General features: G+C 33.4%; 3 protein-coding genes across 5 annotated transcripts; all 3 read left to right on the top strand.

Annotated features, from left to right (window-relative positions):
* Positions 1–887: 887 nt before the first annotated feature.
* On the top strand, positions 888–4726 carry LOC114377495 (photosystem II stability/assembly factor HCF136, chloroplastic-like). Of its 2 annotated transcripts, XR_003659087.1 has the most exons (10): positions 888–1267; positions 1353–1588; positions 1688–1818; positions 2142–2274; positions 2361–2483; positions 3129–3203; positions 3414–3529; positions 3856–3939; positions 4036–4267; positions 4449–4671. XR_003659087.1 is itself a non-coding variant. In XM_028336029.1 (9 exons), the coding sequence occupies exons 1-8, from the start codon at positions 967–969 to the stop codon at positions 3920–3922; spliced, it is 1182 nt and encodes a 393-aa protein (XP_028191830.1). In that variant the 5' UTR covers positions 889–966; the 3' UTR covers positions 3923–3939; positions 4449–4726. The 2 variants fall into 2 exon arrangements, 1 of the variants encoding a protein (XP_028191830.1); XM_028336029.1 differs by lacking the exon at positions 4036–4267 and having other exon boundaries at positions 889–1267; positions 4449–4726.
* An 805-nt stretch (positions 4727–5531) lies between these two features.
* LOC114377571 (peter Pan-like protein) lies at positions 5532–9301 on the top strand. The gene is made up of 7 exons (XM_028336141.1): positions 5532–5675; positions 5748–5951; positions 6358–6588; positions 7097–7189; positions 7275–7462; positions 8133–8326; positions 8955–9301. Exons 1-7 carry the CDS (start codon positions 5673–5675, stop codon positions 9050–9052), a joined length of 1011 nt encoding a protein of 336 aa, XP_028191942.1. The 5' UTR covers positions 5532–5672; the 3' UTR covers positions 9053–9301.
* Positions 9302–9705: 404 nt separating this feature from the next.
* Positions 9706–12582, top strand: LOC114377572 (lysM and putative peptidoglycan-binding domain-containing protein 1-like). 2 transcript variants are annotated; one of them, XM_028336143.1, is made up of 4 exons: positions 9706–9935; positions 10771–10917; positions 11021–11130; positions 11614–12582. In XM_028336143.1, the coding sequence occupies exons 2-4, from the start codon at positions 10786–10788 to the stop codon at positions 12137–12139; spliced, it is 768 nt and encodes a 255-aa protein (XP_028191944.1). In that variant the 5' UTR covers positions 9706–9935; positions 10771–10785; the 3' UTR covers positions 12140–12582. The 2 variants fall into 2 exon arrangements, with proteins under 2 accessions (XP_028191944.1, XP_028191943.1); XM_028336142.1 differs by lacking the exon at positions 9706–9935 and having other exon boundaries at positions 10599–10917.
* The last annotated feature ends 62 nt before the right edge of the window (positions 12583–12644 follow it).

Genomic DNA, 12644 nt, shown 5'->3' with positions numbered 1-12644 from the left:
TGAAGAGTTAAAAAGATGACAATTTTTAGTGGTACAACCTAATGCAGTCTAATCTAATTAAAGTTGGGTTGAAACAAAAAACAAGTAAGGAGAGGAATGTATGTATGAAGAGAAATGTTAGGAATGCTCTCTTTAACATACTATTTTGAACACATTCTATTTTATTAATTGAAATTTATTAAAAATCACAATATTTTGTAGCTCTTACATTCTATTTAATGTTTCTCTTTCTTGTCATTTTCAATAAATTTTTGCCAATAAAAAAGAGTGTGCTTAAAATGATGTGACAAAGAATGTGTTGTTAGCACTATTCATCTATAAAAGAAAAAAATGTTAACTATTTTTAATCCTTAATTTTTTTTAAAATTTAATTTTTAGTTTCTAAATAAAAGTTTGACATGTTAAGATCTTTTAATTTTTTTACCATTAAAATTTTTAGTTTCTAAATAAAAATTTGGTTAATCAAACTCTTCAACTTTTTACATTAAGATTTCTAGTCTTTTAAACTTTTGAAAAATTTAATTTTTAGTCCTGAGATATTATTGAATAAATAAAATAATAAGTTTAAACTTTCTTTCAAAAACTAAAAACTAAAATTTTTAAAAGATTAAGAACTTTGATTAGTCAAAATTTTGTTCAAAGACTAAAAATTATAATAAAAAAAATTAAAAAACCTCCACCAATTAAATTTTTGTTTAAAGAATAAAAATTAAATTTAAAAAATTATGCCTGAAAACTTAGTTAATAAAAAAAAAAGTGGTCAATGGCATTAGTGGAGTTGTGGAAGTAGTGGATGCAAGAAATATATAAAATATAAAAATAAAAAGAAAAACAGAAAAGGTTGGTACTTGGAAGCATATGATCCACTCACTGAATATGAAGTGAACTGTGAAACGGCTTGAAATCACCCGCGAAGCCGTTAGGATAAGGCAGAGAGAGAAAAACAAACAAACAAAGCGGCTTCCAATGGCCACTCTGCAATTCACCTTCACCGACTCAACCACATTGTTCAGGCCTTCTCTACCTTCCACGCGAACCTTCTCTCGAAACCGAAGCCTCATTGTCAAAGCCTCTTCTTCTTCTTCTGACGACTTCTCCAAAAGCAGGCGACGCTTCATCGCCGAAACCGCCGCACTCTCGGTCTCGCTCCCTCAGTTAGCGGCGCGTGCCGAAGACGCGCTTTCGGAGTGGGAGAGAGTATACCTCCCTATCGACCCCGGCGTCGTGCTTCTCGACATCGCTTTTGTCCCCGACGATCCCAACCACGGTATCGTAAATTCCTAATCTCTTCTCAGATGTGTTTCTCTTTGTTTGACTTTGAGTTAAATGAATGAACGTTGTTGGCATTTTAGGTTTTCTTCTCGGGACGAGGCAAACCATTCTGGAGACGAAAGATGGAGGAAACACTTGGGCTCCGCGTTCGATTCCTTCTGCTGAAGACGAAGATTTCAACTATCGCTTCAATTCCATCAGCTTCAAAGGGAAGGAAGGGTGGATTGTCGGAAAACCTGCGATTCTGTTGTACACTTCCGATGCCGGAGACAGTTGGGAGAGGATACCTCTCAGTGCTGAACTTCCAGGGGATATGGTTGGTTATGCATAGCCATAGTTAATGTTTTTTTTTGCTTATTCCTTAATTTGCTCTTACAATTGTGAAATTTGTACTGAAATCAATAATGTGTTGCAGGTGTACATAAAGGCAACCGGTGAGAAGAGTGCGGAGATGGTGACCGACGAAGGTGCCATATATGTTACTGCAAACAGAGGTTACAACTGGAGGGCTGCTGTGCAGGAAACTGTCTCAGCTACTCTTAACAGGTGAGTTTCCAATAATGCAGCATCTATCTATGTATGTATGGAAGAAATATCAATGGATACTCGTGTAGTAATGCAGATGCTATCTTTTTCAAATAAGTAAGTGAAACGATAATAATATTGAAATGCGTTCAAGCTTTGCTTGAAGAATTTTGCTATAGGGCGAGTGTCAATGATGTTATTCACGAAGAAGGTTGACTTCTTTGATTATATGCTTCAAAAACTCATTCATTGTTGCATCTTTCATAGTATTATGTAAATTGCTAAATATTTTCAGTTTTATACGGCAAGGTCAAGGCATTTATCTATCTTTGTTGCTTCTTCAGAACAGTTTCTAGTGGTATTAGTGGTGCAAGCTACTACACTGGAACTTTCAATACTGTCAATCGCTCTCCAGATGGAAGGTATGTTGCAGTCTCAAGTCGGGGCAACTTCTACTTAACCTGGGAGCCTGGTCAGGTGAGGGATTTACTCTGTGATGGCATTTACTTTTGATATGCCTTCTTGCATAGTGTTTGGTAATAATTGTTTTATTTTATTTTCAGCCATTCTGGCAGCCACATAATAGAGCAGTTGCCAGAAGAATCCAGAACATGGGATGGAGAGCTGATGGTGGTCTGTGGCTTCTTGTTCGTGGAGGTGGTCTTTATCTCAGCAAGGGCACAGGGGTAAGTTATTATGAGAATGTCATTCTAGTGTATGAATGTGAGACTAACAGTCTCCCATTTCACTCCTTACCAACGTCATTCTGGATAATCTTTTAACTATTTTCTTTAAGTCTTAAATTAGCTTTGAATTTTGTCGCCCTTCTTCACTGGGACATTTCCATCTTTATGTCAGTTGTACATTCACAGACTGCTTTACTTACTATCCCTTGTCTCATTTATTAATGAGGAAAGTTCTGTCTTTGATCAAACATCTTTCTTGCATTCACTTTCCTTGTGTTGTCACATCACACTGAGTGCATGATCGAAAATGGATTAATTTCGGAAAATAAGTTCAACCAAGCATATGCTAATTTTATCATATTAATCTGTGTTCCCAATTCAACTAGCCCAAAATGTTTGAGTTGCATCTGGTTGAAGTAGGGAGAAGTTGAAGAGGATTATAAGAACGAAAATCCTTTCTAAGAAAGTGCACAAGTGCTTGAACCATTTTTGTTTCTGTCGTTACTATACTGAACATGATAAATTTCGAAAGTAGAGAATTAAAATATCTTGATAAAAAATAATTGGCTTTGTTGCACTTTTTGCCTGCTGTAGATTTCTGCTTCATTTCTTTTCAGATAAGAACATTATTTATTGTTGTTTCAGTTAACTGAAGAATTTGAGGAGGTTCCTGTTCAAAGCCGGGGTTTTGGCATTCTTGATGTTGGATATCGTTCAACGGTAAAGTGTTCCTCCATTCAAAGAGTTGCTTTATTAAGTAACCAATTCTTGAATGTAACAGTCTAGTCACAGGTTCCAAAAGAAAAAAGAAAAAAAAAGAACATTGGAAGATTGCCTCTTCAGTTTTTGCAATATTTATTAATTTTGAAAACAGAGAACAATGCGGAAGCCATTATTTTATATATATAGTTTGCTAAATTATGCATACAGGATGAGGCATGGGCAGCAGGAGGAAGTGGTATTCTTTTGAGAACTACTAATGGTGGCAAGTCATGGATCCGTGACAAAGCTGCTGACAACATTGCTGCAAATTTATACTCAGTGAAGTCAGTCTATCTATTACTAAGCCTCACTTTTATAATTATAGTTATTTATTGTCTATACTTTAAAAGCACAAATTACTTGGAAGAGCTCCCGGCCAGGCTCCTCATGTTGCTAATATGTCTTGTATTTATATTTACATTTTCCATCTGTCTTTATGATACCTTTTTTTCAATTTTATCATGGATTTAGTTGACTTGAAATAAACTGTTAGGTATTATGCTGTTTAAAAAAAGAACAAGATGACAAATTTTCTAGGAGTTATGAGAATTGATTAATGCTATTTTGAAGGTTATAAAATTTCTAATTGTAAATGGTCTACTTGATGCAGGTTCATTGATGAGAAGAAGGGATTTGTATTGGGGAATGATGGAGTCTTGCTTCGCTACCTTGGATAGAGTTGTAATGCAACATGGTAAATAGTGTTCTCCTCCTGATTCTGGATGAAATAACCATTATATATTTGAATATCACTTGTAGTTATACCTGCATCGTTTAATGGTCTGTACAGTTTTGTAATTGTCACGGGATTGAGTGTGAGAAGCTGAAAATGCCAGCAGAGCACTTCCCCGTCTTTCTGGTTTACTTTATGAGCTGGAGATAAAAATAAAAGAGAATAAGATAGAAGTTGTAGAAGAAAAGAAAAATGAGGGAAGAAAAATAATGGCTATTGATTAAACAAGACAAATTATGAAGTAAAACAGAAATAGTAGCTTCAACAGTCAGGAACTTGTTATCTGAAGGTTAGTTATATTATATGATTTTCTGTTGATCCTCCTTGGCTACATCAATTTTGGGGTTAACATGCATGCAAGGTTTGCCAAGCACCTCAAGCATAGGATCATGATTCTTATATAATTAAGATCATTGGTTTAAGGTGATCTGAATGGTTTGATTTTCTGATTGAAATATGTAATTTTGTAGGTCTGTTGCCTCAAATGCAATTTTGTAGCAGATTACATATCCATGCTTAACATTCATTACTATGGAGAGAGCTATGGGATCAAATCGACTCCTTGCTGTTGTGCTAAAAAAATGTGAGGAAGTATATAAACAAACTTCACTATTGTAAAGAGAGCTATATTATGTCAATGTAAAATTGTAATTGCCACGTTACTATTATATTAAAATTCAATTTTATGCTGCATGTGTTGTACTGCAAAAGCGCTTATTCAATATAAGAGTTATCACACGAGAGTTTATCACAGTGTTTATGAATGTGTATGTATGCTTGTAAGTATATTCATAACTATTCATTAAAAAATTAAAACAAAAATAAATTAAATTTGAAACATACTGTTATACTAAACAAATGTTTTTAAAATATGTATTTATTTTAAAAATAAATAATATTAAATTTTTATATTTACATTAAAATTATATTAGAGTAACTTAACTTATATATAATTAAATTTATTAACTAAATAAAATAAAAATTAATTTATTTTATCCTTAAATTATTTATAATGTATATTTAACATTTTTAAAAAAGGAACAATTGAATTATTAAATTGTGATATTAATTACCAAATTAAATATATTAATTACCTTGATTACTCTTTTAATGTATCAATTATTTAAATTAATTATTATAGGTTTAAGCAAATAAATAATATCAATCTTTTTTAAAGTAAATTTGTCTTTTATACTATTTTTTTTAAAAAAATATTAGATGAGAATATATTATTATGTGTTAGACATAATATTTCTTGGAATGTCCTAACCTCTAAATATTCTAAAAATATAATATAATATCTTCAAACAAGTATTTTAAATAATTTTTCATTTTCTATTTTCATGTTTTGATTGAATTTTATTTTATTTATTTTTTTAAAAATTAATTAACGACATCTAATTTTACCATATGTCATGTTCTTATTGACACGTGTTATGTTTTGGATGTCAACTCTGTTGTTTTCATTGACGTGATAGCGATCAACCTTTGTAACGGTTACTAAATCCGAAATAATCAGGGACCAAATTTATAACCTTTTATATAATATATTGACATAAATAAGTATGCAATCCTATTTTTCCTTCTTTCAGCTCTAGCCTCTATCTCTAAGCCCTTGCCCAGTGCTCTTTCAGCGGCACCTAAAACCCTTTCGGCGGCTGCGAAAACACCCTCCACGCCCCCAAACCCAAACAATGGTAAGCTCACCTCTCTCTCTCTCTCTCCTCTGCGTTGTCTGATTTCAATTATCGCTCTGTGAATGAAAACAGAGGAAGAAGAAACAAGGGTTCAGAAGACCCGTTATCATAAAAAAACCGAAGCAACCGCAAGAGCAACCCAGCGTCGATCCTATTACGGGAAAGAAAATCCCCAAAAGTTTCGTCTTTTCACGAGGCAAGTTGCCGGCTCCTCTCAAACAGCTTCAGATGGACCTCAGAAAGTTGATGCTTCCGTACACTGCTCTCAGCCTCAGGGTTAGTATAAATATTCCCTTCTTCTTTACTTTTGTTATTCATCTTTGAATGAACTTTTAAAGTGAATCATATAAATTGTTTTAGTGCTAATTTGTTTCTAAGTTATGTGCCTGCAACTATAAAAAAATAATTTGTTGAAAAGAAAAGAAAAGAAAAAAGTCCATGTGGCCAGATGCGCCTTGATCAATCAGTAGAGCTAACATAGGGTTATTCCAGCTTAATCAGTAGTCTTGAGTTTGAACTTTGAGTTTGTAGCTCATAGTATTTTTACCTGCTTAGCATGATCAGGATTGTCTCATATAGAGAATATTTGTGGCCTTGTACCAGAAAATGCCCTTAGATCCATCTGGAGTAAGGTTATGTGTCTTGACATCGATTATATACTATTATGTCTTCTTTTTTGCAGGAAAAGAAACGGAATAATCTGCGAGACTTTCTGAATGTTGCTGGACCTATGGGTGTCACACATTTCTTCATATTGTCAAAAACCGCTACTTCACCTTACTTGAGGGTTGCAACAACCCCTCAAGGGCCTACTCTTACGTTTAAGATACATGAATACTCATTGGCCGCTGACATTGCTCGATCTCAATTGCATCCTCGATGCCCTAAGGATCTGTTTAAAAGTTCTGCTCTGGTAAAGTATTTCCTTGTACTCGCATAATGCAACTGAAGCATTGCAGCATCTTAAACTTTAGACAAATTAAATGGAACCGCACAACTGATAACTTTTCATGATATTATTTGCTCTTCAAATGCCATTCACCCTGTTATTATCACTAGATTAGAGTATGCGAACAGAATGTGAGAAAAGGATTGTTTATTTTGTTTTTACCTTTAATCCTTATCAAGTTAAGGACTGATGAGATGGTCAAGACCTCTTAGTTTGTTTGCTGCTAATGGATATTGCACTGAACATGAATTTGTTTTATGACTTTGTGATGTCCGTTCTCATGTTATTATCAATTTCTTGTATGACTTAACTGCTAATGGTAGACTGGTAGTATTTAAATAGGGGAATATACAACTTTTGCAACCAGTTGGAGGTTTGGTACTAAAATATGTAATTGCTTACTTAGTAAATGTTAGTAGTTGTATACTTTTGTTATTTATCCAACATTTATGTCTCCATGTTTTCTTGCCAGATTGTGCTTTCTGGATTTGTGAGTGGAGATCCACCACTGCAGCTTACAACTAACATGTTTCAGAATATTTTTCCAACAATTGATGTCAAAACTGTGAGTTTATAGGCACACATACACATCAATGACTTACTTGACATCCAAGTCCTTCATCTCCTAATGTCACAACTTGTTATTTCAGGTTAAGCTCTCCACATGCCAAAGAATTGTGTTGCTTAATTACAACAAAGACACTAAGCTCATTGATTTTCGCCATTATTCCATAAGACTACAACCTGTAGGTGTTTCACGCAGAATAAGAAAACTTGTGCAGAGCCATCAGGTTCCTGATCTAAGGAATCTTCTAGATGTTAGTAATTTTGTCACAAAGTAAGATACTTGCTTATTCATTCAAGTTTTCATTTTTCTTTTCCTTTTTGAATGACGAACTGAGAGAGCTGGTATGATCCATTTGACCTTTGCATGGCACCCATATTATCCTTATTTAAATAGGCAGATATGATATTTTAGAGTATTTAGATATATAACAAACAGAAACCTATTCAACTTGCTCTTAGTTCTTCGTTTTGTTTTTCGATGTAACTCTTTGTTCCTGTGAGTGTACAAATATTATATTTTAATTGGAAGGTTCAAATATTAGGTTTCCCTGGAAAGGAAGGTACATTTGCTTATGAGTTTAGGATCTGAATAACTTTCTCTTTGCCAGTTGCTAAATATTTATGTTGGGAGGCATAAATAATAAGCAATGACAAGAATTTTTTTAATATTCTTTTCTTTTCTTTTCTCAACCACTCAGTATAGAACCCAAGATTAACCTTTGAAACTGTTGTCTATATAAATTTGCCAAAATGGTTTTTGAAGTTTTTTTCCGATAGTGACATATTTCCTGAACTCTTGTATTTTACTTATATGTGAGAAGCAGCTATCAGATAAAGAACAAAGTAGTTCAAAAATGAACTAAAATTGTGTTATCTATACAAAATAATTGATCACACTGTTTTCCTCCCTTCTCCTTATTGTTTCATGTGTGATTTGTAAGGGCTGGCTATGGATCAGAAAGTGAAGCTGATGAAGAAGCAGCAACAGTTACTTTGTCCAGTGACATTGGTAGAGTTAATCGTGCTTCTACAAAAAGTGCTGTCAAACTGCATGAGGTTGGACCCAGAATGACTCTTCAACTAGTTAGAATTGAGAAGGGACTGTGTTCGGGTGAAGTTCTCTTCAGTGAATATGGTACATTATCCTACACATTGGCCTCGATTAAATTTACTTATTTTTGTTGAAAAATCTATGAAAGCCACAATTAGATTTATTTTTTTTTGTGAATAGATGTTCATTTGAGCTATTCTTGAATAAACAATTAGAGATGGACCAATGGCAATCAACTACTTTCATGTACAATACTACAATATAATATAAACTTCCTCCAAGAATTTTTTTTTTCTTGTTACACATGATTATTTTGAGGTATGCATTATATATTTCATATCATGAATCACAAGTACCAAATCCAGAAAACTACACATATTTCCTTGATGCTGATAAGGAACATTGTCATTAAAGTTGTTGCTCTTGCTAGCTTTCTGGTAGAGTAAAGATTGGTGATCCTTCTGATTTCTATTGCATATATCCTGTAGAAGTCTTTGCTTCCTCAACAACTCTCATAAGTCATAAGTTCATTTATTTTCTTTCTTTTCTTCTTCTCCCTTGATCATTGCTTAGTCCCCTTGGTCATTTTCCTCTGATTTTAAATTCTCCAATTGCCTACATCTTTTGTCAATGAACTTTTGTTCTTTGCACATACTTCTCTCACAACTCTTTCCTCTCTCTACTAGCTACTTATCTTACTCTTCCCTATTAGGAAAAGCTGGTGGCAAAGGAAAAAGTGATGATGAGATGCAGGGTGAAGAAGATGAAGAAGATCAAGATGGAGAGCATCCAGAGGATAGTGAAGACTAAGATCAAGAACTTGATTAGTCAGTGTTTTCACGTAGTGTAGTATTCAAGTTTTGTAGTATCCATAACACTGCAGAACTGTTAGGTGCCACTGGAAATTTTTCATATCAAGCATTCCAGTGTTGGGGTATGCAAGTCATTTGTTTTTGTTAAAATACATAGATCTAGAGCAATCAAATGTTGTTCATTTTGATTACCCATTTTCTACTTTACTTTTAAATCAAAATATATATAAATATCTTATTTATTTAATTCTATTTTTTTTAAATTATAACAAATATTTTTTAACCTGCGTGACGATTGGGTCAATATCTAATTTGTTCAATACTGCTTATGAAAAAGAATTTTATGCTTATCCTAATTCCAATGGTAAACTTTTCATATTAGACGAATTAGCACGGAGACAATAATTAAGGCATATGTAAAGTCCTCTAGCAACAAGGCTAATCAAATAATAATAATAATAATAATAAAGGAATAAGTAGCTATTGTGATGGTGTGTGTTGTATCAATTTAACATCGTAATTTATCCACCATAGATTAAAAAAATTAAACAAACACCACCAATTGCCTGTTCTCATGTACATTTTTTTTTTCCTTTTCTTAAATTTTTTTATCCCCTTTTCTGAATCTTTTTATATTAATTAAGCTGTTGAATATGTGCTTAATGTTTTTTTAATCAACCTAGTTAGGAAATGGATAATTAATCTAAACCGTAATTGGATAATCGAGTTGTATGTATCTTTGGAGATTTCTTGAACTTATTCCTATTTTTGGTTTACCACAGGATTCATGACGACTAGAAAGTAGAAACAAGGGTTTATCACTCAAGGGATCGGGATAGGGAAACTAGAAGTTAATCATGTAATAAGAAGGGATTTAGAAGGTTCGTTTAATTGCGTTCTTTTTCCTTTCAAAATAAATTAAAACACAGAAATTCTCAATTCTTTCCAAATTTTAAAATCAAATGAGTAGTTAATTAATTGCGGTGCTATTAAACTACAATCCTCGTGAATACTATAACTCACATGGTTGTGTAGTTCTTTTCACAAAAAAAAAAAACATGGTAGTGTAGTAGAATAGATCCATAGCACTGCAGAACTGAAAGTGCATTTATACCAAGCATTTCAGTGGTATACAATTCATTTGCTTTTGTTAAATAAAACCCATAAATTTAGAGGAATGGCATGCTGTAGGTACATTTTGACTACCATTTTTTCTATCTTTGATTTAGCAACGTGACCTAAAAAGTTTGAAAGGCCTTAAATAGAGGAGGTTGTTTTTTTATTGGTAGGGATGAATATCAGCAGCTATACATACTACATAATCCACCAAAACCTCTTTTTCATATAGTAATGCCAAAAATGCATTTGGAAAAATGTCTATTTTTAAATGTTTTGATTGCAATCTGACTTACAGTTCTAATAATTAATAATTTATTTATAGTTATGTTGTAAATTTATAAAAAAAAATAAGCTTAGTTAAGGCTTTTGACTAATTTTGAAAGAAATCTTGGTTTCTTTTTTTCTCACTAAAAGAACACAGAAAATATAGATCAGATTAACTGCATGCATCATTTCTCCTTTCTCCATCAACATGATTTGATTCCTTTTTGAAGCATTGTTGATTCCAGTTTTAGGAGATATTATTTGATGGAAATGTCAGTGGAAAGAGCTTAAAAATTAACATTGGACGTGAATTTATACGGAAACACAATGCAGATCCAAACACGCTCTATGTATGATTATAATCATAGCCAAATGATGATGTCATCTTCTGCATCATCCCCTCCAACGCTAGGCTACATTCAGCATCCAATTTCCAAATTGGACACGCTAGCTGGCATAGCAATCAAGTATGGTGTTGAGGTACTTTTTTTTTCTCTTTCTTTTCACTTTGTGACATATGAACAAATTCTGCATCCAATAATTTTACCACTTGGTATATTTCTTTCTCTTTCGAAAATTGTAGGTTGCGGACATAAAAAAGATGAATGGACTAGTTACTGACAGCCAGATGTTTGCTCTTAAGTCTATTGGCATTCCACTAAATGGAAAGCACCCTCCGCCCATTATTACAGGGTATGTATGTTTATTCAATTCACCATTTAAATTTTTATCAGCAAATATTAATTTTGTTAGCAGAGAAGATCAAATCTAGCCACGACCTTTCGCCTCTTTTATTCTTCCTTAACCATTTAACTCACCTTATATTTAATCTTAACATTTTTAATTAGCATTGATTGATTTGGAAGTTATATCTTGTATGCCAAGGAGACACATTATTGAAAAAGTTATATATATATATATATATATATATATCCTGATTCACATGTTAGATCATGATTCATGCTGTAACACTTTTATCTTCTTTAACAAGAAAGGTTGATGTATGTAAAATGCTTACAGGTAGGTTATAACCACGTACTATGAAACTTCAGTACCATTTCCTTTATTATGAACATAAATAAAGCAGGCGCAAAAATTTGTGTATTAGCTTCATTGTGCTTTGTCTCTACTAAATTCAATATACTGAATTCATTTTATTGAACGTTGTCCCTTCAGATATGATGATAACACAGACAACAGTCCAGCTGCTGATAATGCAAAGTCCCTGAGAAGGAAGTCCTCCGAGCAGAAGCTCTCCCCGGTCATGAGCTGTTTACGAAGTCACTACGGAACTAAACCGACAATGAAGAAATCTGTATCTGAAATCTTTAGCATGGTGGAGTACGAAAAAAGGGCTTCAAAATGTTCAGAAAATGGTTCATTCTACAAGAAATCACCAATGTCCCCTCAACATCATAGTCATCACAAAAAATCTCATAGTTTGGCGAACGAAACTTTGGATGACATTATGGAAGTTGTAAAAGCCAGAAGAAGTGATTCTGATAGGAGTGGTACACTTATCCGGAGGAGTTATAAATCTGAAGCTAACCTTCAGCGTATTCCAGAGTTGCTCTTGAAGCAGGATTGTAATAACAGTAATGGTAGCTTTTCATTTTCAGCAAGATCAGCAAAGGGACTAGCTCAGAGGCAGAAATCTGGTAGCCGAATTGCACTGACAGCTTATTCGAATCACGTGGTTTAAGCGCAGTGCCATGCCAACTAGCATGGTGTCATGTTTACAGCATCAAAATCATCCATTCAGCAAACCTCAAGTTGTAGTTTGAAACCAGATTTAAAGACCATTTTCAGCCCAACCCAATAACGGGTCGAAGAAAGGATTACAACTACACATGATCAGTAAGTATTTGTAGTTACTTAGTTATCAGACCAATTTTGATCCCTTTTGCAATAGATTTTTCTGAGGTGAAAAATGTTATATATTACATTACTATTCTTTAAGCGGGGACTCGATTGTAACCCCAAAAATTGTTTATATATATATTTGGCAGCAAACATGGCCAAAAAATGTTGTTGTCTTAGAAATACCTAAGCAGATGACTACAGGAAATTTTCTACCCGATTCGCTGAACTTTACATGGTTGCAATAGCCTTACAATCAAATGACCAAATCATTGCTGAAGATGCGCCGCAAGAGTTTTTCATTGTAATAGGCTAAAATCTAAGCTGCCGCATCTATTAATTTTTTT

Source organism: Glycine soja, chromosome 11 (genome assembly GCF_004193775.1).
Source record: "Glycine soja cultivar W05 chromosome 11, ASM419377v2, whole genome shotgun sequence".
NCBI lineage: Eukaryota > Viridiplantae > Streptophyta > Magnoliopsida > Fabales > Fabaceae > Glycine > Glycine soja.
The sequence above is the reverse complement of the archived record's forward strand: the minus strand, read 5'-3'. Positions and strand labels throughout refer to the sequence as shown.

What these genes read in the sequence shown, in the direction of transcription:
- LOC114377495 (XM_028336029.1), top strand. Translation starts at nt 967, where the DNA reads ATGGCCACTCTGCAATTCACCTTCACCGACTCAACCACATTGTTCAGG. An exon ending in CTGAACTTCCAGGGGATATG is followed by an intron (nt 1,589 to 1,687) that starts GTTGGTTATGCA and finishes AATGTGTTGCAG; the next exon opens with GTGTACATAAAGGCAACCGG. An exon ending in ATCTCAGCAAGGGCACAGGG is followed by an intron (nt 2,484 to 3,128) that starts GTAAGTTATTAT and finishes TTGTTGTTTCAG; the next exon opens with TTAACTGAAGAATTTGAGGA.
- LOC114377571 (XM_028336141.1), top strand. An exon ending in TGTTTAAAAGTTCTGCTCTG is followed by an intron (nt 6,589 to 7,096) that starts GTAAAGTATTTC and finishes TTTTCTTGCCAG; the next exon opens with ATTGTGCTTTCTGGATTTGT. An exon ending in CAACAATTGATGTCAAAACT is followed by an intron (nt 7,190 to 7,274) that starts GTGAGTTTATAG and finishes TTGTTATTTCAG; the next exon opens with GTTAAGCTCTCCACATGCCA.
- LOC114377572 (XM_028336142.1), top strand. Translation starts at nt 10,765, where the DNA reads ATGCAGATCCAAACACGCTCTATGTATGATTATAATCATAGCCAAATG. An exon ending in CAATCAAGTATGGTGTTGAG is followed by an intron (nt 10,918 to 11,020) that starts GTACTTTTTTTT and finishes CGAAAATTGTAG; the next exon opens with GTTGCGGACATAAAAAAGAT. An exon ending in CCTCCGCCCATTATTACAGG is followed by an intron (nt 11,131 to 11,613) that starts GTATGTATGTTT and finishes TTGTCCCTTCAG; the next exon opens with ATATGATGATAACACAGACA.